We start from the raw sequence: 26,549 nt of genomic DNA on the forward strand, positions 1-26,549 counted from the left end.
AGTAAGACTGTATGACAACAGGTGGATCGAGTCTAGTGCTCTTAATTCTTTCTGGATGCAGCGTAAATCAGTAGGATTTCATCTGGTGTACAACATTTAGTCCAGTAGTTCCTCAGAAACAGCATCTCAGTCTGGTGCTGTCAGCACAGTTAAATTCGACTACACCTGCTGAGGTGCATAAAGTTGCTGGTGAGGAGCACTGCTTGCTTTTACGCTCTTTGGGTTGCAACTGTTGCAGCTGTAAGGTTTTCCTGCAGGTTCCTCCAACAGCAAATCTGAATGCTAACATCACCTTATGTACCTTTGTTTTTTTTTATTTGGGAACTAACTGGTGGGAACAGTTATTACACATTCATTACATTTTACTCCAGGATTAACTTTGTATTTAATAATACAGTACTACACTTTAATAATACTCTTTGCTTTAAACCTTTGAAGAAAAGAGAAAGCATCATGTGCTTTAATTTCTGCCTGGTAGGCTGGCCTATTTCCATTTGTTTGGTTTTCTTCACTGTTTCTCTGCGTTCCATTACCAGTGATTTGGTCACCGTACCAGTCGATGACTGCATTAACAGGAAAGAATATGTATGAATCGTATTACATATAAAAACATACTGTTGTAGAAAAAATATAACTTGACTGAAAATACATCAACAGAGACATAAATAAACTATTTGGGTATGCTGACTTACAAGTTACCGCTCATGGTCAGAATAAAATATGCAAATATCTACATACATTTCTAAATATTTTGTCATATCTTTTCATGGAACAACACTAAAGATATGACACTTTGAAACAATGTAAAGTAGTCAGTGTGCAGCTTGTATAACAGTGTAGATTTGCTGTCACCTCTAAATAACTCAACACACACCCATTAATGTCTAAACGGCTGGTAACAAAAGTGAGTACACCCCTAAGTGAAAATGTCCAAATTGCGCCCAATTAGCCATTTCTCTCACTGGTGTCATGTGACTCGTTAGTGTTACAAGGTCCCAGGTGCAAATGGGGAACAGGTGTGTTAGATTTGGTGTTATTGCTCTCACTCTCTCATACTGGTCACTGAAAGTCTAACATGGCAATCATGGCAAAAACTTGTTACTCTACATAAACATGGCCGAGGCTATAAGAATGATACCAACACCCTGAAACTGAGCTGCAGCACGGTGGTCAAGACCATCCAGCAGTTTAACAGGACAGGTTCCTCTCAGGACAAACCTCGCTGTGGTCGACCAGAGAAGCTGAGTGCACGTGCTCAGCGTCCTATCCAGAGGTTGTCTGTTGAAAACAGATGTATGAGTGCTGCCAGCATTGCTGCAGAGGTTGGAGGTGTGGAGGGTCAGCCTGTCAGTCACCATACGCCCCACACTGCATCACATGACTGTCGTCCCAGCAGGAAGCCTCTTCTAAAGATAATCCACAAGAAAGCCTTCAAACAGTTTGCTGAAGACAAGCAGACTAAGGACATGGATTACCTGTGGTCTGATGACATCAAGACAAACTTATCTGGTTCAGATGGTGTCAGGGGTGTGGCAGCAACTAGGTGAGGAGTACAAAGACAAGGCTGTCTTGCCTACAGTCAAGCATGGTGGTGGGATGTCATTGTTTGGGGCTGCAAGAATGCTGCTGGCACTGGGGAGCTACAGTTAACTGAAGGATCCATGAATGCCAACATGTGACATACTGAAGCAGAGCATGAGCCCCTCCCTTCAGACACTGGGCCACAGGACAGTATCCCAACATGATAACAACCCCAAACACACATCCTTGCTAAATAAACTGAGGGTAAAGGTACTTCACTGCCCAAGCATGTCTCCAGACTTAAACCCTACTGAGCATCTGTGGGGCATCCTCAAATGGAAGGTGTAGGAGCGCAAGGTCTCTAACATCCACCAGCTCCATGATGTCATCATGGAGGAGTGGGAGAGGACTCCAGTGGCACCCTGTGGAGCTCCAGTGAACTCAGAGTTACAGAGTTAACACAGAGTTAAGGCAGTGTTGGAAAATAATGGTTGCCACACAAAATATTGACACATTGGACATTTGTACTCACTTTTGTTGCCAGTAGTTTAGATATTAATGGCTGTATGTTGAGTTATTTTGAGATGATAGCAAATTTGCACAGTTATACAAGCTGCACACTGACTACCTTACATTGTACCAAGGTGTCAAATCTTCAATGTTGTCCCATGAAAAAAATGTATCCAAATATTTAAAACATGTGAGGGCTGTACTTTTGTGAGATACTGTGTGCTAAATTGTCCCTAAAGTCTCTCCACTAACATGTTTTGTACCTTGGAACTTGTACATTTGCAGACAGTACCCATTTCTTCTACACCTGTGGTTAAGACTGTATAAGAAGCAAGAACTAAACAAACCCCTTAACAGATAAAACCACATTAGAATCAGACCGTAACACTGAATATCTGCTTGTATCTAGTATTGCTCTCTTTTCTTTTTTCTTTCAGAAAACAATCTACCACGATGCCTTCAAGCTATATTTCTGCCTCATTTAGGTCATTTGGACCTTAAGTTGGGTCCATATTCCTTTATGTATTCTCTTTGTTAACGGGCAGAAAAGAGCATCATGGAGGTCTGGCATGTATCAGTATGCTTCAATCAGCTATTTTACTGCAATTAAACGTCATTTAGAAGAAGTGAAAATATAAAATGTTCAATTCTGTTAAAAAATGTTTGGACTGTGACACATTTTGAACTACAAAGGAGGATAAGATGCTGAGCACTGATGAGCAGAGATGAGGGAATGAATGAACAAGAACTGCTGTGAAATTACATTCATTTTTTAAAAACAGGTTTACCTATAATTTCCATAAGTTAGTTGTGCATATACAATGACAATAAAGGGCTATTCTATTCTAGTCTAGTCTAGTCTAGTCTAGTCTAGTCTTTTCTATTCTAGCGCTGATTTTTGCACAAAATCAGCGCAAAAACCTGGATTTCATGAAAAAGACATCTGTTTATAGTTTTTTTTAGGATCAGTTAAGATCAGTTAAGACCATATGTGGCTAACACTGAGGAATGTGAAAGAAATGTTAAAAAAAAACAAACAGAATTAATAGAGAAAAATTGAAAAAATAATAAATTAAAAACCATCTTTAAATATTGAAAAAAACTGAAAATGAATAAGTGAACATTACAAATGAATGAATTATATTTTATTTTTATGTTTTAGGTGTTAAAAACATATTTATCTATTTATTTATTTTTTTAGAATTTTGCTCATTTTAATTATAACGTTATAAATATTTTCGTTTATCTGGGTCAGCACAAAATGCCACACTTTTTCCTTCTAGCCTATATGTGTCTCAGAGAAAGCTTTATGTGTTCTGGCTGTGCGCACCTGGCATTACGTGAGGTTCTGTTGTCACGTTCCAAACTTATATGAATAAAAGATACAGCAAATGTAATATTCATAAGACCTTCATAATCTATTTCCTGTAGATTATCTCTTAGTCCTTCATTTCCTGTTCACCCAAACGTTGTGACACAAAACTTTCCAATATCATCAATTCAGTGATTGGGAATTCATTTACTGGGTAACTAATCTAGAAATGTAGATGTCTGGTTTTCCAGTTCATACCACAGCAACACTTATTTTCAGGCCTTGTTGGCATTTAAGGAGGTCGCTCTGGGTCTGTGTGGTGTTCACTCGAGTGAAAGCTACACTGCACTGGTTTGCTTTTGAGATGAAAATGAAAAAAACAACAACAATTAAGGAGCACACAAACCTGGAGTTGTCAGGAAAACAGACTGCTGACTGACCAGGTTTCAGTCTGGGAGGAGGATGAGTGTCAGAGGGAGAGAGCCAGAAAGCGAGAGAGAAATGAGGCTGGATAATTAGGAAAGCAGGCGGTATTCCCACAGGGAAAGAGCAGCAAACTCTGCACATGCAGTTATTTGCACCATCCCTCTGTCTCTATCTCTTTAAGAGCTCCGAGAAGGAGTGTGTGTTCGCTGTGTGTGCGTGTGCGTGGGGGAGGGGTATTGGCTGGGGTGGAACAGTCCTGTAATGAGCAGATTTTAGAGAGAGAGAGAGCAAAAAACAAGAGAGGACAGATGACTTGGTGGAATTGGGATATTACAACAACAATCCAGATTTAGGTGAGCGCTGGCATGGAGAAGACAAAGGGGAAAGGAGAGGAATAATATCCGCCTCTGATTTTTGCATCCCTCATCTTCACTGGAGAGAGTCGCCTGGATCCCGGCCGAGCAGAGAAGAGGAAAAGGGGGAAGAAGAGCCGGGGAGATATTCACACTGCTTCATGTCCGCCAAGGCGTGTGTGCAGGACTGAGTCCGTTTGCATGCTGTGGATGTGTGTCTCTGAGCGTTAGCCTGGATTGCCTGTATCCAGGCCAAGCAATAGAAAAATATCTTCAACTCCTCCAGTTTTTTAAAAAACATGGCGTATGAGTGCAGCAGTGTCCCTGTCCTGTATCCATCCCTGTGAGCTGGTGATGCAGGGATGTGAGGATGCTCTAATGTGTAATTGAGCCAAGCTCGCTCACTTGCTGCCACCGCCGCCACTCTGTGGGCCTGCGGGACTGCTGGAAAAGCCTAGGCCTCGCTTGTCTGGAGCGCCCTGCTGCACGGCCGAGGCGAAGGGCCTGTGAGGGTGCGTGGTGAGCAGGAAGGTGGAGGAGGAAGTGGAGGAGGAGGATGAGAAGCACTCTGAGCCCGCATGCCCATGGGAAGCAGCATGCACGGCAGCTGTGTACGTCACTCCAGACCCATCGCTGAGGCTCGGATTGCTTCTCCGTCATGAGGCAATGCTCCGTGGGCCCTGTCCTGCTGTTTTTAAAACACCCAGCTAGCGTTCCACATACTAAACTAAGCGAAGAGGAAGTTTCGAGGCCCTGAACCTCTATGCTACCTGATTTAAACGAGGCCTCCTCCCTCCTTGCTCCTTCTGAGTGAAACAGGCCCTTGTTTTTTTTCTTTTTCTTGACGTTCTAAGGATTTGCCTAAACCTGTTTCATGCATGTCCACTGGAGGCAGGTTTGACTTTGATGACGGGGGGTCGTACTGCGGGGGGTGGGAGCAGGGTAAGGCCCATGGCCGAGGTGTCTGCACAGGACCCCAGGGTCAGGGTGAGTATGCTGGGGCCTGGAGCCACGGCTTCGAGGTCCTGGGCGTGTACACGTGGCCCAGTGGAAACAGCTATAAGGGCACCTGGGCACAGGGCAAGCGGCATGGCATCGGAGTGGAGACCAAGGGTCGCTGGGAATACAGAGGAGAGTGGACGCAGGGGTTCAAAGGTCGATATGGGCAGCTGGAGAGCACGGCCAGCGGGGCCCGGTACGAGGGGACATGGAGCAATGGGTTGCAGGATGGATATGGCACTGAAACCTATTCGGACGGAGGTAAGGAAGCTAAGAGCAGCCTATATCTACAATGACTGTCAGACCAGCTTAAAGAGCAGCTTGGTCCACTTTAACTTCTCTGAATAAAACATTCCAGCTTGTTCCACAAACTCATTTTCAAGCTGCAAGTGGAGCAGCTTGCTTACTTTTTCATCTGCTTAGCTCCACTTTATCACATCTCCAATGTAGGTCACATAAATAACATGCGGATCACATCTATGAACACAGACAGGTTACTAAAGACTCCTACTGGGCACCACAGCAGAGGCCTAGGTGTTAAAAGGCCATATTTAGGACAATGTGCAATTGTAAAGTATCGATAGTGTGAGTGCAACGCAGTGCAACGCAGTGCAACGGTACAGCTGTACTCACAAGTTCACTTCCACTCATCATGGGCTCAAATTTCATGGTAAGTTGTGGCTTTTAATGATTTCTTTAAACTCTCCTTTTTCCTCGATTGTACAAAATACATTTTGAATGACTTAAAAAACAAGAGTAGGGTTCACAAGTTTAGTTATTTTGGAATTTCTCCAATCCACAAAGAGTCAAAGTTACACATACACTTCCACTAATATTTAGTTTAATTTCCCTTAGCAAGTTGTACTTTGCAAAATTGGTAGCATTCATTTAAATTAGCTGTTTTTCTGGCACAGACCTGGCTTTTACACATTGCCCTCACTGAGGTTGATCCTGTAGGAAGGCCATTCCAGAAGCTTCCAAAACCAGTTTTCATGTTTGTTTGTGATCATTGTCCGGCTGGAACTCCCAATTGTTTCGACTGGCAAGTTGCTGATTTGAGATGAAGTTGTTTGGTAATTCTCCTTTTCTGTTATTGTTCTATCTGCCCCGGAGCATGATGTTACCACCACCATGCTTGACAGTTGGTACAATTTTCTTAAAGCCTCACCCTTACTCCTCCAAACATGGCTCCTGTCAAAGTGACCAAATAAAAGTGGCTTCAGTGTGAACAGGAACGCTGGTGTTTCAGCAGCTTCCAGTTCGGCTTGAGCCTTGGTGGTTCTCGGGTTAGGTTAAGCTCTCCCAAAGCCCCAACCTGAACTCTATTGAAGATTTTCGGACTATGTTTGAAAGCTGGGTCCTTGCCAGGAAACCAACCACTTGAAATGAACCCTATTAATTCGGCCAAGAAGAGCAGTCAAACATCCAGTCAGAATTACGCCAGGAGCTTGTTGATGGTTATCAAAAGCATCTGACTGAGGTGCAACTTGCTGAGGGACATTTAACCAATTATTAGTGGGGGTATATGTATTTATTTGAACCTGTGTAGATTAGAGAAAATTCAAAAAGAGATTCAAAGTTGTGAACCCATTAAAGATGTGCATTGAATCCAAGCTGGGGAAAGCACGGTTCAAACAAATCATTGAAAAAGTTACCATGACATTTACGCCCATGGTAACACAAACTTCTGACCACAACTGTATGTCTTCCATGGGAGGAAACTTTGTTTTGTGAACCAGCTTTAGTTTCACAGCATTTTATCACCACAGGAAGACAACGAAAAATCACTACAGGAAATGAAACAATTACAAAGAGACGCTTAAGAGCTGCAAAAAGAAACATACAAAGTAAACTGACCACAGCGAGACACTAAATGATCAAAACAAAACAAGAAAAAAATCCACTGGGAAATGAAAATTGGTAAAACAGTGACCCCTACCTACAAAGACACACAAACCCCCCAAAATCCAGAGACACAACTTGGAAACAGAGAGACACAAATTGACTTCAAAATGATACAAGGCAGCTACAAAAAGATATAAATTGACAGTGATGCATAAATTGACTACAAAGGGGTGAAAATTGACCTCAAAGAAAAATTAAATCAGTATAAGCAGAAACAAGCTGACTACAAAAACAAAACACACACACACACACACACACACACACACACACACACACACACACACACACACACACACACACACACACACACACGGAGAATATAAAGAGACAACCAAGAGCCATAAAGTGAGCACTTTTAAAAATGTTTTATCAAGAGATAAAAATAAATTACCATGAAACACCAAAAATATCAAAATAATGTACAGAAATGTGCAAAACGACTGAAGAGGACAGAAGACACCAGAAGATATTGTGCTGTCTGTCCGGGCTCGCGCCGTGTGGAGCCTTTCTCGTGAGATTTTAAGAGAACACAAACAGGCTTTAAAAACAGGACACCTCTAATATTAGAAATTAAGCCATTTTGAGTCGTGACTCCTGTTTAGACACACAGACTTATCAAAACACCCCTCTCCCCAGTGCAATTAAAGTCTCCATGGAAACATTGATACAGCAGGTCAACGTGTCACAAGAGACCAGCTCGCACAGCTCTCCTGCTCTCTGATTGGCTCGCTGCCGCTGTCATTTCCCTTTATTTCTGACTTTGGGGGGTTGTAATGTAGGCCGTTTGATCACCTCCGAGCACCCGGATGATGGAGCGAGAGGTCAGTGAGCGATGCAGGTGGAATAAAAACACTGCGTGTGCGCGTGCGGGCTGAAGGTGGAGATTGTTTACCGGGAGGCGGTGGATCGTTTTTTTTTACCGACTCCCAGCGCGAGTGTGAAGGCTGCACGGGTTCATACGCCCTATTTTAACTGAAAAAGACTGCGTCACGCGACAGCTCTGCTCCTGTCTTCCGCTCACGTGGGAGACCACCGACAGATGAATATAGCACGCACGAGCTGACACATTTTCCACATAACCAATAAATGTGCAGGTTTTCTCCATCAAAGACCGCCCCCAAATAAAACACACACATAAGAAAGGTTTACTGACAGAGCTGTCAACAGAGCAAGTGCCCATTAAAAACCATAACAGCCGAATGTGGCGACCATAGCAGGCCACAAGCAGCCTCGTGCAAAAGCCGCCCCTGTCCTGTTTCAGCACCGCGGACAGCTCCGATACTGAAATCCTTAAAAACCTCAGGAAGAGCCTCGAGCTGAGCGGAAACAGCGTCAGAGCAGCCTGACACATGTCCTCTGGAACAAAATAAAGATTTAAGACTGCATGTGGCATTTGGGTGTTTTAAGACATGAGAATTGTCGTGGGTCATAACCGAACTCCTCTCTGGGTGTGTTTACTTGAGTAAACTTGTTGTGTATGCACAGCGCTTTGCTCGCTTCATAATTTAAAAAAAAAGTTTTTTAATTAATTAATTTTTTCAATATTTGTCACACTAACACATTTAAATAATCTGACACCAACTAGCACAACAATCATCCTATAAAATATTCAATAACGTAGACACATTGGGTTTGTTTTTTTCAGTAACAAAGCACAGCAACTTAACTGATTAAGAAACATTAATACTGTAACTACTTTTTTCATCTATATATCTATCCATAGCAAGTCTATCACACTGGACACTGGGCTGCTCTGCTAACATCAAAGTAAAAGAAATAATGTGATGCTAGTGGTAGTTGGGTTACTCATGTGTCTCTCCACACATTTAAGGCTAGACTCACAGCATGTGGTAACTTAGCGTTGTATTTAATCGTTATTCCTCCGTTTTTATACTCACAATACTACTTCTGTGATTTAAAGTTTGTTATCCCTCAGGGTCCCCACTGATCTGGAGCCCAAAGCAGTTGTTTGCTTTGCCTAGTGGCGAGCAGCACCTTTTGTATTTTAAAAGAAAATAGGTTAAAAAATTCTGCTCTCTAATCTATTGAGCAGAATTGAGTTCAGCCTATTGGTGGAGCCCTCCTCAGCAGTCCCGGTTTCATATGTGGTCCCTTAGGAAAATTAATGGTCCACCCCTGTCTTTGCCAATAGTGGAAATCAGTGTTTTGTTTATGTAATGTTTGGTGTTTCTTTTATTTTCATTTCACCTAGTTTGAATGAACAAACCCAATATTGGGGGGTTTGATATTGTTCTAAGAGCAGCTTCTAAGTGCATGTTAGCACCCATATTGGGTGCTAACTCACTCATTGTGAGTCTTGTAATTGGAAGGTTGCCGGTTCGAGCCCCGGCTCGGACAGTTTCGGTCATTTTGTCCTTGGGCAAGACACTTCACCCGTTGCCTACTGGTGGTGGTCAGAGGGCCCGGTGGCGCCAGTGCCCGGTGGCGCCAGTGCCCGGCAGCCTCGCCTCTGTCAGTGCGCCCCAGGGCAGCTGTGGCTACAATGTAGCTTGCCATCGCCAATGTGTGAATGTGTGGATGACTGAATGTAGTGTAAAGCGCTTTGGGGTCCTTAGGGACTAAGTAAAGCGCTATACAAATACAGGCCATTTACCATTGTCACTGGGACATCTATGACACAGGCCTATTCTGGAAATGAGCAACAGCTTTCCAGACATGGAAACAGCCTGCTAAAAGCACAGATAGAAAGACCCAGAGACTATTGGCAGTATAGAAATGAAATGGACAAAGTCATGTGACAAGACATCACAGACTGATTAGCGACGTCTCATTATGAAGCCCTGAGCTGACCGTTTTTACCACTGCTGTCTTGGTGTTGTGAAGCCAGATGTGATGTGTAAGGAGTAGATGTGACTGCGAAGCAACTTGTGATTGACAGGTCAGCAGCTAATGAGCATACTATGGATACCTACCCTCCTTTCTAACTCTAATAATGACCAGAATTTATGAAATGAACTTCATGTGTGCCACATGGCATGTTTACATCAGACATTAAATAGAGTTTCGAAACCAAGTTCAAACTATAGAGTTAACGAGCCGTTGGTGCAGATAGTTTTGTTTTTGAAGAGAGGACCCAAAAGCAGACACTTGAAGACAGAACTTGATCTTAACAAAAGGCAGGCTGTTTATTAAAGATAGAAGATCAGACAAGGATAGAAAATAAAAGACAAAAGGCAACGAAGGCGTATGCTAGACTGGGAAAACCTACTAAGGACAAGACACGTGGAGGAAGGTGAACTGAAGCTCCGGCAAAGGACAAAGGAGAAGTGATGCAATAAATACACAGACAGCTGATTATGAAAGTGGAGAGAGTCAGGAAACTCAACTGGAACAAATTAAACACAGAGACAAGGGAAGCAGAACTAAACACAAGCACATGACACAAGGACTATCAAAATAAGACAGGAAACACACTGACACTGACAAGCACTCAAGGATCAGTCAGGCTGAATTAATCGGCCATTCTAAAAACTGAATCACGACTCTTTTTTTCAGTTTTGGACTACTGTGTGTAGAAAACAGGTGACCTGAAGATACATCTTTAATTTTTCTTTCACACACAGAATTATCAATCCTTAAAATTTACTACTTGCAGTCTTGGTTGTGGCTGGCTTGCTAGGTTGATGACTTTAGCTGTGATCAGAATCAGCTGTAGCAGCACCTACTAAACCCAACCTGCATCAGAGAAGAACAGACAGCTATTAAAAGGCTGACTGCGATATAAACCTCTCCAGCTTTATGATCAGGAGTGAGTCCTACTGTAAGTGAAACTAACACGCTGTTAAGTTTCCTTCCCAGAAACATGAAACATTAGATTTACCCTTTGCTCTGATCACCTCAGGGATTTGAGGAGAGGATGCTGACCTCTCCTTAGAGCAGACCTGCTTTGGTTGGAAGCTGCGCTCAGGAGCTTGCCCTCTTCCAGGAGGTCTGAACATCAACTGGAGCTGATTTTTTGTTCTTGGTGTAGACAGAGAGGAGGATAGTGAGAGAGGGGCCTTACATATATAAACTTTCATGGCTGATTTCAGAGCAACAGCAACCCCCTTGTTGTATCATAATACGCTGGCTTGTCTTCTGATCACCTCCTCCACTTAAATTGCCAAATCCTCAACAGCTCAGGCATAAAGATTCCTCCACTACAGCTTTTCCTGTTTTTACAGAATACATATGTGCATTTTCTGCAGACTGGGAGAAGCCCAGTTTATTTCAAGTGTTTCTATTATTTCAATGCCATGCCACTTTGCTTCAAGTTAGCACTGCTGTGTTTGAAACATTTTATTCTTGGCAGTGTGTAGTTTTCACACAAAGATGCACAAACACATCACATATTAGATTGGATGCTGAGCAGCCTCCTCACATTATGGAATATTTTATACATTTCCATCCACATGAGGCAGGGATGGCATTTTTAGACTGACACACAGATGCAAATTAGTATGCAAAGCTCTGGTGTGCTCACAGTGAGTCCAGACACATTTTTGTCAAGCTTTAATTTTATTGCAGATTTAACTGTACCTTGTTGAAAACTTTCATAAACAGTCAACACAGAAACTAAATATATGTGGCATTTCTCAGAAGTGTCAGTGTTGTCATATAAGTCACCAGGACGTTTCCTGTTTCACAATGAAAGAAATTAGTTGCTATTTCTGACAGACAGCTGTGCATTTTACTGTTGCATTTCTGACTACTTGGTGACAAAAATTAGCATAATGCTTGAGTAAAAACCCCAATCAATTAAACTGTAACTGCATTCTTTCTAATACCCATTGGAGGGAAACTACCTTTCCCTTTGACCTTTACCATGACTTTATGGTTTCATCCACTGGTTTCAGGTCATGCTAAATACTGAGCTTTGAGACAGAGCTGGGTGTTATACCGTGTCCTCACTTTTAGCCTCAAGTGTTAGCATGCTAACACATGTGAATCGGCCTTAAACACAGAGCAACATTACCTATGAGGCTGATGCACGAGGCGACTGGCCGATTACAATTGAAGGGAATTTTTCTTAAATTAACTCAACTCCTAAGCCTGTGCTATGTGAGTATGTGAAGTTTGGGGTTTGACATCTTTTGAAAACTTGGCAGTTTGACAAGATTTAGACATGGACGGGAGCCCTCTGGCCAGTTCTCGGTAATCCATCCTGTTCCTGAAACTAGCCCTACACACCAACTTTGCTACTCAGTGAGCATTTTGAGATTGCAAAGACCTTCCACTGAGTAATGCAAAGATCATTTTGGCAATTACTGTATAACAGTCAGCATACATTAGTGTATTCCTCATGCATACTAATCTCCTGTCTGGTCCATTAAGAATTCAATTAATGATCTAACTAATGAATGAATTTACACACAGATATTTGGACACTCAAATAAAATGCAGTTCTTATGTCTGACTCGTGCTGTGTCTGTCTGTCTTTCAGGAACCTACCAAGGCCAGTGGCTGGGAGGGATGCGCCACGGCTATGGTGTGCGACAGAGTGTGCCGTACGGCATGGCAGCTGTCATCCTCTTCCCTCTGCGAACATCTATAAACTCTCTCCGCTCTGAGCACAGCCATGGCCCTCCTGCTGTGCTGGAGGACGGCACTGCCACCACGCCTACAGATGGGGTGGTGGCCGGACTGGCTGGGAGCCCAGTGGGCCGGGGTGGGTTTGCTCTTGTGGCACCGAGTGAGGCCGAACGGCAGAGAAAGAGAAAAGGCCGCTTTCGGCAGTCTATCCTAAGTGGCCTGAAGCTTCGGCGCTCTGAGTCCAAAAGTTCCCTAGCCAGTCAGCTCAGCAAGCAGAGCTCCTTCTGCAGCGAGGCTGGCATGAGCACCGTCAGCTCTGCTGCATCTGACATCCACTCCAACACCAGTGAGAGTGAACAGGGAGCTCCTGTGGATGCCACTGTCACTGAGATGTATGCTGGAGAGTGGAGGAGTGACCAGAGAGCTGGCTGGGGCGTGAGCAGGCGCTCAGATGGCCTGCATTATGCAGGCGAATGGGTGGGCAACAAGAGGCACGGATATGGCTGCACCACCTTCCCCGATGGCACCAAGGAGGAGGGAAAATACAAGCAGAATGTGCTGGTGAGCGGAAAACGCAAAAACCTGATCCCACTGAGAGCCAGTAAAATCCGAGAGAAGGTGGACCGAGCTGTGGAAGCTGCGGAGAAGGCCGCGGACATCGCCAAGCAGAAAGCAGAGATTGCTGTGTCGAGGTTAGACCTTCCAGTATTCTGGTCACCTTTTCGTAGGAATAATTTGAACGTATCTCGTTAGATAGAGCTGGTGACACACCTCTGTGCACCCAGCAAGATTAAGCAACATTAAATCCTCTGAAGTCTAAGACATCACTGGTGACGACCCTCGGCCCAAGGCCTAATCGTCGCCCTTAGTTTGACAAAACTGGCGTGAATAAAAAGAACAAGTGGTATATTACAAACTATGGTGTGCTTTGCATTACTAACCAATTATCTGTTCCTGTGTGGTGGGGTAGTGCTTTATATTGTCTATATTGTTTCATAGGGAGCCATAGCACATATTTAGCCCTTCAAAGGCTAATCAAGCTACATTTTTTTAACTGCAAACTTTTTGACCGACAGTCTTGCTTCCTTTTCAATAAAACGTATTTTTTGCAGTCTCGTATGAAAGTTTCACTTCGATATTACGAATACCTGGATATTGTTTAGGAGAACATTTTTATTACTTCATAGATACAAAGTAATTTATCGTAAAATACACACACGTTTTGACTTTGTTGTTTCTGCCTGTCCTGTTCAGGATGAGCCACGCTCGTGGGAAGGCAGAGGCCGCAGAAGGTGTGGCGCAGAAAGCCACAGAGGAGTGTCGACTGGCTCGGATAGCTGCCAAAGAGCTCTCACCCTCCTTTCACATCTATGGCAATGGTTAGTAGATGCACAAGTGTCAGTACATTAAATGTAACAAATGTAACAAAGCACTATGTGAGAATCAGTCTGTTTACCATTTACCAAAACTAACCAACGGGGTCGGTAGCAAGTAACAGTTAGCTAGATAATGTTAGCTTAAGCTAATTTCACACTTTACATGTTCTTGTTATGATCCTGCTTTCACAAATGAGTTATATGATATGTAACATGCATAAATAAGAGCTAAATGCTAACTAGCTTAGCTTAGATGAGTTGTGGCCTTCCCCGTCTGATGGACGACTGGTTTCTGAGGCCCTGTTGTGAGTGTTTCTCAATATGACCGATATGACCTCAGATGTGTACCTGTGCTCACAGAGGTCAAGACAGAAAGCCATTTTTCCACAGACCTCTATAGAACTGGAACCCATAAAAAGCAATTTTAGCATTGCAAAAGGAAAGAAGGAAAAAAGCATTTTTTTGTAGTAAATGCTGTAAATGAATTTGTCATTTGGCAAATTATGCAGTCAATTAATGGTAGAAAAAAGCAAATTGCTTAGATATTTGTGTATATGGTATATTTCGTCTCAATTTTAAAGCCATAAACAAACTATTTGTTTATGGAGGCAAAATAATTAACCTATAAATATAAAACAAAGGTATCACAACCTGTCTATTTGTTTTTTGCCTTCAGGCTTTTCTCTTAGCTTCACTGATTCTATAGTACTCTGTGTTTTTTAGATTTTCCGCAGAGATTTGTTTGAGATAATTATGAGTCATAGCTAAATGATTCAAATGCACAAATTTTCTTAAAACCTACATGCAAAAGTACGCCTGCTGGAACCTTTACAGATTAATAAAGTAAGTGTGAATTTGCTTTTAAGTGTACGCCTAGTGCTACACACATTTTAATCTCATAATAAACACCATGCTACAAAGGATTAGCCTGTGAGAATTCAAATTAAATCAAGTATATTCACTTTCATAATCCTCTCTAAGCTGGCAGCACGAGGCTCCGTTTGTTTGCAGCTCTTCTCCTCCTTTTGTGTGCCGATGACACTCAAACATACTCGCGCTGTAGGCTTTGCTTTGGGTGGGTGCCAAATCACCTCACTGGTGCTATTCTCCTGTTTTCATAGGGCTCGAATGTCAGCGGCCCAAACACCAGGGCGCCAAGGACAAAGACCATGAGGTCATCTCCACAGGAACAGACAGTCCAGAGCTGTGCACTCCCGACACCACGCCACCTGTGATAACACCTGATCTTAGCCCCGTGCTGAGTGTACCCACCTCACCTCCCCACAGTCCACTCAAACACACCCATCGCCCCAGGAATGCTTGCTTCATGCGCCAGAGCGCCGTGGACGATCAGGGCGGGGCTGAGATCCAGGTGCTGGTAGAGGGGCGAGGGATGGATCTGCCGAGGGGCGGGGCTAACAATTGGAGCGACGACATGTATCCGGATCGAGCGGGTAGCAGTCGCTCCACTACGCCCTCCCTTCTGGAAGAGCAGGAGGGACAAATAAATGGCCACGAACAAGCCCCTATGTCCAACCACAAGTCACGGGAGAAATCCATTTCCAATCACAAGTCCCGGGACCACGCTTCCTCCTACAGAGCCTGGGAGCATTCCTTTTCCAACCAAAAGCTCTCCAAGCACGCCTCTTCCAATCACAAATCAAGAGACTACTCATTGTCCAATCACAAAACATGGGATCATTCATCCACCAATCACAAAACCTGCGAGCATGCCTCTTCCAACTACAAGCCACAGGTGCACATTTTATCCAATCACAAGGCCTTGGATCACAACACGTCCAATCACAAGACTTCTGAGCATGCTTCTTCCAATCACAAGCCCCAAGAATATATCTCGTCCAATCACAATGCCAAGGACCACGTCTCTTCATCTCTTTACAATCCTCGAGAGCACGTCTACTCCAACCACCATCCAAAGCAGCACAACCACTCCAACCACAAGCTTAATGAGCATGCTGTAATCGACCAAAGGCTAGACGGCCACACCGGGGGCTGGACTGCTGAAAGCACCCTTAGGTGGAGCCCCGCCCACTCGCGCCTGACAGAGCAGGACGAGGAGAAGATGAATGACTATACAGTCGACATGAGGCTGCACTGTCCGGACTCGCAGACTTCTCGGGGGCTGGGACAAGAGTCCCCGGCCCCCAAGAACAACAGGCTGCGATCCAGAGGCCTTCGACCAGTCAGAGAAGGATCCATGGACTCTGTACAGATGCTGGACAACCTGAATGTGGGGGCAGAGCTGGAGGAGTGGCCACTGCACAGGGACCTCACCCTCTCCCCGCCTCTAAAGTCTCAGCCCATCACTCTGGAGCAGGAAGGAGAGCAATTCACCCTCAAATCAAACTCAGTGAGTCCGCACTGCTCTGTCAGGCTAATGGTTCATTTTTTAACAGATAATAGCAAAACGTTTGCTGTCGCCACAACACACTGATAAAAAACGAAAAAGAGCTGTGCGATAAGACCTACATATTTTACTTAAATGCAACAAAACTAGTGTAAAATTAATATTTAAAGGAAGAGCTATGTGTTTACCTAAACTTCACGTTTTAGTCACAGTGCCAGTGTAAAGTCCTCAATGATAAGAATCAAATGATTTTTCAGATTAATAGACTTTTAGTGTTCAAAATGCCAAGATTTATTAGACAGGAAATTTGAAAAAAAAAGTCAAGAAAAATCATTTTTCTCAGTGTTAGACGACAGTGGGATATGAAAGTCGCTGCTGAATCATCAGCACAGCAGATAAACATCTGTCTTGAAATTATTAAGAGCATAAAAAGAAGACAATTGGACTTCCTGAAGTTCTTTGGAGACGTTTCACCTCCTTTCTAGCTTTTCAAGCTCTTAAGACTCGGGGTGACCGAGAACCTGCACAGACGCCTGTGTTGGAAAATATCTATCACTTTGATAAGAATCAAAGGTACGAAAATATCACAATTAACCCCACATTGTTACATTTTTAATTTTTACACTGAACAAAGGAACTTTCAATGGACAGATTACTGATCCAAGAACTTCCCAAAAACTGCTAACATGTGGTGTTCCTGCATGCAGAGATTCAAAACTACAACAATCGAAAAACAAAACAGCATCTCAACAAAAAGGTATGAACTAGCCAAAAGATTCCTAAAACAATTAAGGAAAGAATCAAAATGAGCACAAAGTGAAACTAAATGCTTACAGATTCACAAAACAACAAAAGGACGGCAAACACTACAAAAAGGTAAAATAATAAAAAAAATAACTCGAAAGGATCTCAAGACTGAAAAATGTCTGAAAACACCTACAAAGATTCTGTATGAATGTAAAAAGGCAAAATATGAATACACAGACTCGTAAAACCAAAACAAAAGGTGGTAAAACACCTTCAGCTGACTCAAAGTTACTACAGAAATACACAAATTGATTACAAAGACTCAAAAAAACATGACAAAAGGAGGGACACCACAGCAAAATGTTACCAGATGACTACAAGGACACTCCAAAAAACTACAGACAGACTTTAAGGGTCCATGAAAAGGCACCCTGAGGTCTTCATGAGTGACACTGTGGCTTTTAAAAAAAAGAATTTCCAGTCATCACACTAAATTGATTGAAATAAAAAAGATTACCAGGCGTTACAAGGTGTGTAGCTGTGAGATTAGCTGAGAAACTCGATTTTCCCACTACACAATTCAAAAGTCCATCACCACAAAGGGTCTAAAATGGAACCGAAATCCAGAAGTGCTCTGGTTTTAGAAGCATTTCCTTATTTCTCTTCCCTTATAAATGCATTATTTACACAGTGTCTTCAGTACAAGACTTTCCTGCATCAGTCATGGTGGATGATTGCAAGAACGACACCAAGAAGCCAGAGCCTGTAGTGTGTCCACTAGATGATGCACCCGTTGTTATTGCCTTCTTATTCCATAGGTAGACGTGGACATGTGTGGGGTTGGCATTATCATGAGGAAGTTGTGTTTACAAAAATCTTGTAAATGTATTTTACATGTAGTTTGCACCAGTGAGGTCTAAGCGTGCCCTCTGACGGACCACAGCGACGGTTTTCTGGTGATCAGTACATAGTTAACTTTGTGAACAAGCCTTAAAATAATCAGCATAACATCAAGTTACCAAGTATTCTTTTTGAGTTTCACAAAAACATTTAGGTATTAGGGTATTATTTTTGTAATTCTTCAAATTTCATTTTTTGGGGGGCGGGGTTTTCTTCTTCTTCCTCTTACAGAGCACCAGAGTGCATGCTTACATAAGATACTTTAGGATGTTAACTTTCAACAGATGTCCAGAAAACCACAAACACAAGTACCAGTTGAAGAATTTAAACAAGTAATTAAGTAACTAAACCTTGTGTTTTGAGTGTATGAAGTAAAAAAAAAGCAGACTCACCGACACATAAAATAGGGGTGGCTGTAGCTCAGGTGGCAGAGCAGGTCAGCCACTAATCAGAAGGTCGGTGGTTCGATCCCAGGCTGCCTCCTGGCTGCATGCCAAACATCCTTGGGCAAGATACTAACCCCATGTTTGCCTACTGGTGGTGGTCAGAGGGCCCGGTGGCGCCAGTGTCCGGCAGCCTCGCCTCTGTCAGTGCGCCCCAGGGCAGCTGTGGCTACAATGTAGCTGCCATTGCCAGTGTGTGAATGACTGAATGTAGTGTAAAGCGCTATACAAATGCAGGCCATAAAATATAATTGAGATTCACATCTATTACGTTATTTTGCCCAGACTGAAATCTTTAAGGCGAAGTGCACATGAGCAGAAAGTGCAGCCCAACTCTAACCTCTAACCTCTGTTGTCTCCATTGTTAAATCTTGACTGGAGTCTGAGTGGCTGTGTTTGTGTTTCCACTGAGATCGTCGGTGCTGTAACTGGACTAACTGCTTTTTTCTCTCTTCTCTTGTCTCCTAGGGCTCCAGCTCTATTCTGGTGGTTATGGTCATTTTACTCAATATTGGAGTAGCCATTCTTTTCATTCACTTCTTTATTTAAGCTTATACAGGTATGATCTACTAAGACTTATTGATAACTACGGTATATTATATGATTACTTAATGAGATGGACGTTCTGTCTATTCGACCGGAGCCCGCAGCCCGAGTGACGACACAGCAGAGCCTTTCTATTGTTGCTACTGTCTTTTTCACCTCTGTTGAAGCCCATTTCAGTTTCTACAAAGACACCATTCCTTTTCAAATGCTTATTTTGAACTTTCATACGATATAACTTCCATAGAACGTCCACATGTTAAAAGGCGGTTGAATTAGAGTCAGGAGAAAGTAAGAAAACGCAGCTTTAGACTAGCGTGTTGTTTCGGACTCACGTGCACGGCTGCCCGTCACTGACAGATCAGTGGACTGGAGATGGCACAGGCACTGTTGCCCATTTTTCCACCAGTCTAGAAAAGAATATAGCAACCCATGTTTCCTGGTTATCATGAGAAACACACTCAGTCCTAAGCCCCCTTTTGCCTTTGAACCCTTTTCCTTTCCTTCAAATCCATCAGTCTCTATTCGCACTATGCGCTACAGAACTATGCTGCAAGAGTAGATCCATTTTAAAGGGCTCCGTCATTATTCTTTTCTCTTTTTCCCCTACTACATAAACACGCAACCATTGCATGAGGCTGTGTGAGATTTTAAAAAGTGCATTTTTCTATCCCTTTAACATCACTGTTCTGTCTTCATTTGTGCGCACTTCATCCTGATGGTCACCTCTCGATTGTCAGAGACTTCACATTCAACCAAAATCACAGAGTATGACCAAATCATATTTGATTTGCGAAATCAAATGCCAGCGACCAACACATGCCAAGCCCTCCTGGGTCTAATCCGAGAGGAACTTTCTGAATTCATTACAAGTAAAGTGGAACCACATAAACACGTTTGCGTGCATAATAAACCGAACAAAAAGCAAAAGAAAAAAAAACATTTAACTGCTGACATACTGAGGAGAGGTATCAGCCTTGCCCCTTTGTACAGCCTTGAGACTGTTATGTTATAATCACTAATTCTAATATATAAGTGTATGTGTCATTATTCTTCAAGTTTGTTACTTTTTGCAGTTTGCAAGACAGAGAGAATGCTGAGTGCCTCGTATTTATTCATTTTGGTTCTCAAATTGATTTAAAAGCCGACCCTAGATCAAACACCCCACGGGCAGGCTAAGAGGAGACAAATAACCTTGAAAATTAAAAAAAAAAGGCGATCCCCATCCTACGGCCCTCCACACAATCAGCCCTTCCCTCTTCACCCTGAAATGGCATGCACTGTTTTGTCTCTCTCTCCCAGTCGAAAAGGGAAAAATGGGGTTTCTACGGTGTCATTTCCAGAAAACTGTTTTTTTGGGACCGGATGAGATTTTTGTTTCCAGCATGTTTGTTTAGCCTGCTCAATCTGGTGTCAGTTTGTGAGTTTCTCCCTCTTGTCTCTCTTATCCAGCAACACAAGGCTACGTGAGACATGGAGAGCAGTGTAAAATAAACGCTAGCTTTTAACTCTCAGTGGATACTGAAATGTCCCGAGTTTATGAATGATATAAAAGAAACTCTCTGCTACTGTATGTTTTATACTTCGCACCCAGTGGCATCATCATGTTGTGACATCATTGCATGCCCGAGCATGCTCTTTCTTACTCTTTGGTTTATGAGGTTGTTTCAAAGTTAATGTGGAGAAAATAATGAAATGTTTGAAATTAAAGAGCTTGGTGTGGTTATTACTGATATTATTACTGAAAGTAATTTCATCTACAGCCCATACTACAGCTAGTACAGACTACATGTTGAGGGGGAAGTCTAAAAGCTATCTGCCGGCACTTTATGTCAAACTCATTTTACATTGTTTTACACATACAGCCCACTTTGGTCTCATGTGAAGTGGACCAGTGAAACTTCCCTTTCTGTCAGTATATAAGAGGTATATAAGAAAAAGAAGTGCAACTTTCCTATGTGGTAAAGAAAGACTGCTGTAGTATATGAATGCAATCTGTCAACATGACTCTTTGGCCTTAAATTGGAAGAACTAAATGTGTAAAATATAGAAATATATCACTTTATTGTTTTGGTGTCGTATCAATGGCCATAGGCAGGTCTTTAACTGTAGGAAAAGCTCTAAAACTTATGAAAATACAGTTAAAAGTCTAACATGTCCACATTTTCCAAAGGCATCCTTTGAGCCACATTGGAGTCTTTGCTAGCCCAATTCTGGCCCCCGGGCCTTATGTTTGACACCCCATTGCAAAAATTGCAGTTCCTGAAGTGGCCACCTATAGACAATCCCCATAGACATAAATATTAAAATGCCCAACTTTACAGCAGAAATAAACATGTTTAGAGTCTAGAACAGTATCAGTCTATAGAGATCGTATCCTCATTAATGCCAACTGTATGTGGGGCAATTTAAATAAAACTCACCTCTTTAAAGAATATTACAGCTGTAATCTTTGGCATGGCCACTCTGACAGGTTGGTGTATTTTGTCTGACTTAGCATTTGTTTCTACTAAAAGACCAACACGTTCTCATTAATGCCATGTTATGCACAAGGTGTCCTCTGGTGTTGTTGTCCTGATGCACCTGCTGCAGCATTATTGTCTGCCTAGAGAAGTCTGCTCCATTTCCGAGCCCATGGTTGGACCTTTAGAGGTGAAGCAGTGAAATAAGCTGCAGGTATATAAGCCTTTGGTTTAGATTTGATTGGGACACGCTTTTATTTTTTCACTTTTACTTACTGCTTTGCTAAGGCTGGGGAAACCTGCAGTCAGATGAGATTGAAGAAGTCAGACAGATGAGTGACGAAACATTTCTCCCACTTAAAACACTCCAGATGAAAAAAATCTGCTTTTTGAGGTACTACTTTAACTTTGCTCATCTGTTAGCAACAGCAGCTACTTTGTTAGGCTTAGCCATTAAAAGGTAAGTGGTTAAGTTTAAGAGAAGACCAGATTCTAGTGTAAAATGCACTGTTATACAACAGTAACTCTTTTGAAAATGTCAAATTGAAACAGCCAAATTTGTCATGACCTTGTGGGTCAGGGCACAGACACGCCATTACTAAATAATGCCCTGGGGATGCAAATGGGCTGACAAGACACTGTAAAGAATCAGTGTTACAGTTTATTGATTGAGTTTTAAGCTTTTGTATTTTTATATTTTTTTCTAGTCAGTATTAACATTCCATTAATATGACAGTAAGTAATGCTAGTTAGGTTAGTTAGCCAGCTAGTCTGATAACCTCCCAACTCAAACCACTCATCCAAATGTGGTGAAAGAAAATGCAACCAAATTCCATAGCTCAAAGCTTCAAAGCTGTAGGAGCACATATAATAAATATAATAAATACCCAGCATTTAACAGAACCATTAGCCTATACATCTATCCAGTTTGCTATTACTGTATTGGATCAGTTAAAGTAAAAAGGTCATATGATATATGACCCTAAAAAATAAACAAAATTTTTAGGGATTTCTATGAAACTTTATATACACCACAAATAAACCCATCTAAAAACGAAATTGATCAATTTCTCGACAACGTAACTTTTCCAAAATTATCAGACACCCAAGCAATGGCACTGGATTCGCCACTGACACCAGGTGAACTCCTGGAAGCCCTGATAAGTATGCCCAATAATAAGGCTCCAGGTCCTGACGGCTTTCCAGCAGAATTTTACTCTGGCACCAATTTTTCACAGAATGCTGCAGGAAATCAAGGAAAATGGCAGACTACCACCAAATATGAATTCTGCAAATATTAGTCTCTTACTAAAACCAGGCAAAGACCCTGTATATCCCTCAAGCTATCGTCCAATATGCCTTATAAATGTAGATCTCCAAATAATCTGCAAAGCTCTCTCAAAGAGATTAGAGAAGATAACCCCCCTTTTAATTCATCCTGACCAAACGGGTTTCATAAAAGGGAGGCACTCATCAACAAATACGCATAGATTATTTAATTTAAGAGACTACTCATGCAGTAAAAACACTGAAACCATAATATTGTCTCTTGATGCAGAAAAGGCATCTGACAGAGTTAACTGGAAATTTCTATTTGCAACTTTACACAAATTTGGTTTTGGAAACTCTTTCATCAACTGGTTAAAAAAAATTATATAATTCCCCAACAGCTTGTGTTAAAAAAAAAAAAAAAAAAAAGACCAAACATCCTCCAGCTTCTGTCTCCTGAGGGGCACCAGGCAGGGATGCCACTAGCAGCAGCAATTAGACAGGCTGCAACGATTAAGGGCATAAAATGTAAGAATGTAGAACATAAAATCAGCATTTATGAGGATGATGTGTTGCTTTTTCTCCAAAACTCAAAAACCAATCTCTCTGGGGTGATTGCTTTGATAAACTCTTTCTCAAGAGTCTCCGATTATTCAATTAACTGGTCAAAATCTACAGTTCTTCCGATTAATTGCTCCTTCCATAATTCTTCATCTACCCCACTGCAATCTGGAAATATTAAATATTTAGGTATCAGCTTTATAATTAGCTTGCAGAATTAACTAAATTAAACCACATCCCACTTTTAAAGACAGTAGAAGGCAATCTGGCTAGATGGTAAATGGCTTGTATTTGTACAGCGCTTTACTTAGTCCCTATGGACCCCAAAGCGCTTTACACTACATTCAGCCATCCACACATTCACACACTGGTGATGGCAAGCTACATTGTAGCCACAGCTGCCCTGGGGCGCACTGACAGAGGTGCCACCAGGCCCTCTGACCACCAACAGTACACAGTAAAATTCACTGAGTAAATTTTACTCAAATTGAATAAAATTCTACTCTAAGAAAGACAGTATTTGGTCCCAGTCTAAATGGAGTAAAATTTACTCTTATGGCAGAGTTAAATATATTCTATTTAGTGCAAATATTTTACTCTATATGATGATAATTTACTCAGTTTAGTATAAAATAAAAACAACACCATAATTTCATTCTAAATAGAACAGAATTTTACTCAGAATAGAATTATTAATAGAAGAAAAAATAACTTTTTTTTTCACTCACTATGTAATTGTATTACAATCATTCACTGCAAGGTTTTAAAGGTACAATAAATAAATCAGAAAAATATATTTTTATTTTAACAGCCACCTTTATTGTTCAGATGAAACAGTATTGTACAATATAAAAACTGGAATCACCACGACTGTATGACACCTGTAAATCAAATGCTTTACAACAGAAAAGCTCTTTGGCATAAATTACACGAGGTCTGTCTCTTTTACACAGAACTTGAAAATCATTGAAATGCTCATTGAGACACACTGTTTGCAGTGCAAAAGTAATCAACAATAACCTCTCATCCTTCACAACATTGTAGACCTTGTGAAAAACTTGCATTTCAAAATGGACTTTTATACAAACAACTAAATCTGCACGATAAATATTTCCATGGTGTTTTGCCCATCTAACATTTAACACCTTGGTGTTGATTGGTAGCTGAAGAGTCTCTGCCATCTCACAGCCCCAGTCCAATGCATTTCAAGAAAGCATGTTACCTGGTCCAGTGGTCAGTCTTTTGGGGTTTAAATGTCTGCCAACTGAAAGCAATAGGACTTTGATGTTTTGTTGCCAACATTTTAGTTACGTTTTTGAAACTTTTCAATTGTTTTTTTTAAAGAAGCTGTGCTTTGCTTCATTGCGTATGCACCAGCTATGCAAAAGTGGTCCTGTTTTAAGTATACGTGTACGATAATGCATCATGAAGTGATGCTTTGGTAGCAGCTTCTTGTGTGGAAACAAACTTTTGGATAACCTGTGGTGTTTGGCGATCAGGTGTTTCAAGAAAATAGTGATACCTTTTGATAACACTGCTGAAAATACAATATTCACTACTTGAAACAACAGCAGTAGCAAATACCAGTGCTGATCGTTTGGACAAACTAAGTCTCCAAAGATGAGTGGTAGATGCCGATGTAAACACCAGGACTGGATGGCATTTAACTCCAAGTCATTTGAGTCCTCTCCCAACTTCACTGTAGGTGGTTTGTTGTTTTGTTCCATGTAGCCATAATTAAAGCTCTTAATTCTCGTGTCCACTTCCTTTGATGTTGTACACTGATCTATTGCATGTAACATAATCAGTTTCATTTTATATTGTGCGACTCCCTCCAAGATATCGTGCATAATATCAACAGAGAAATGTTCACATGTATTGAAGTACTGCAATGAGTTTAGAATGCAAGACTGTTTAACACCCATCGCATTAGGAAGTCAGGGATTTGCCTCCATTTTTTGGCAATGTTCAGTAAGAAGTGCTTGAGTTCGCATGATTATCTTGGGTGAATCCTCTGTAAACTCTGAAAGTCCTCCTTCTCAGCAAGACAAAGGTGGCAACAATATCTGGCACTAAATGACTCTAGAAAACCAAACAGACAGTGAAGACCAAAGTTGTCAGTAGTAACTTGGACAATAGTTCCATGTACTGGGTCATCATACAGGGCAATCGTAATTCCATCCCTCTCCAGGATTTTCATATCCTTCACAACTGGATCAAGTATCTTAGAGAAGCCATATGTTTGGGATGATGAACTTCTTGGCAACTGTGAACATAATAAAATTGCAAGGCAAAGAAAGTTAAATGAAATAAATTGAACAAAATAGACCTAAACAGTTGGTATAGCAGCTATTATAACATCATCCCCAAAGCTTGACTGATTCACACTATGAAACACGCAGGAGATGTTGACATTTTTTACTCACCACATTCCAAAAAGCATCTGTAGGTCAGTTGGCCCTCAAAACAGATGTACTTCTGTTGTTCTCTGCACTTCACTTGCACAGCTTGCATCCTTCATGATATGAAAAGGATATTTTTAAATAATTAGATTTACTACAAATACTTACAAAATTGAACAAAACACAGGCACACACAAAACACATAGGGCTTAAGAAACATCTAAAACTGCACACTTGTGCAGACTGCAACCATGTATGCTTTTCAATTCGAGTAAAACACACGTGCTTGCTAAACTAACACCAGTACACATAAAAGATTCACTCCATTAAACACACATGCTCCTAACCAAAGATCAGGCGAAAACAGTCGCGTATGCGACTCAATTCAGAGTAAACCACACGTGCTTTCTAACTGAACAGGTGAAACATCCACAAACATCAATCCACGATAAAACACACATCAGGTAAAAAAGTCAATTTTCATGACTCAGTTTGGAGTAAAACACGTGCTCACCAACCTTTTTTGGATAAAACATTGGTGCACCGAATTTGCTAAAAACACACTACCCTGGTCAATTATACTACCTAAAGCAGCTATTGAGCAATGCTAAATTTAGTTTAGTGATATATACCTTAATGCTGTCTGTGAGTAGTCTAACGACATTAATTTAGCAGAAGCTAACGTAAGCATCAACCTTGCCAATTATACAGCATGTAAGACCCACAAACTCTCAAGCTGTAATGTTACAGACCTTTCAAAGAAACAGAAATTCCCCATTTTATCCTAAATTAAATCATTATTGAGCACTTTGCTCACTTACCTGGCTCACTGCTGACAGTTGTCTATGTTCCACTGCGGGATAGTAGCAGAAACTTAGGAAATGGTAGTGGGCGTGGTCATGACATATTACTCCAATGGA

General features: G+C 41.7%; 1 protein-coding gene across 1 annotated transcript; it reads left to right on the forward strand.

Annotated features, from left to right (window-relative positions):
- The first annotated feature begins 5,000 nt into the window (after positions 1-5,000).
- Positions 5,001-20,613, forward strand: jph3a (junctophilin 3a). The gene is made up of 5 exons (XM_031757707.2): positions 5,001-5,382; positions 12,470-13,250; positions 13,813-13,937; positions 15,056-16,305; positions 18,861-20,613. Exons 1-5 carry the CDS (start codon positions 5,001-5,003, stop codon positions 18,939-18,941), a joined length of 2,619 nt encoding a protein of 872 aa, XP_031613567.1. The 3' UTR covers positions 18,942-20,613.
- Positions 20,614-26,549: the final 5,936 nt, after the last annotated feature.

Source organism: Oreochromis aureus, linkage group 1, assembly GCF_013358895.1.
Source record: "Oreochromis aureus strain Israel breed Guangdong linkage group 1, ZZ_aureus, whole genome shotgun sequence".
NCBI classification, from domain to species: domain Eukaryota; kingdom Metazoa; phylum Chordata; class Actinopteri; order Cichliformes; family Cichlidae; genus Oreochromis; species Oreochromis aureus.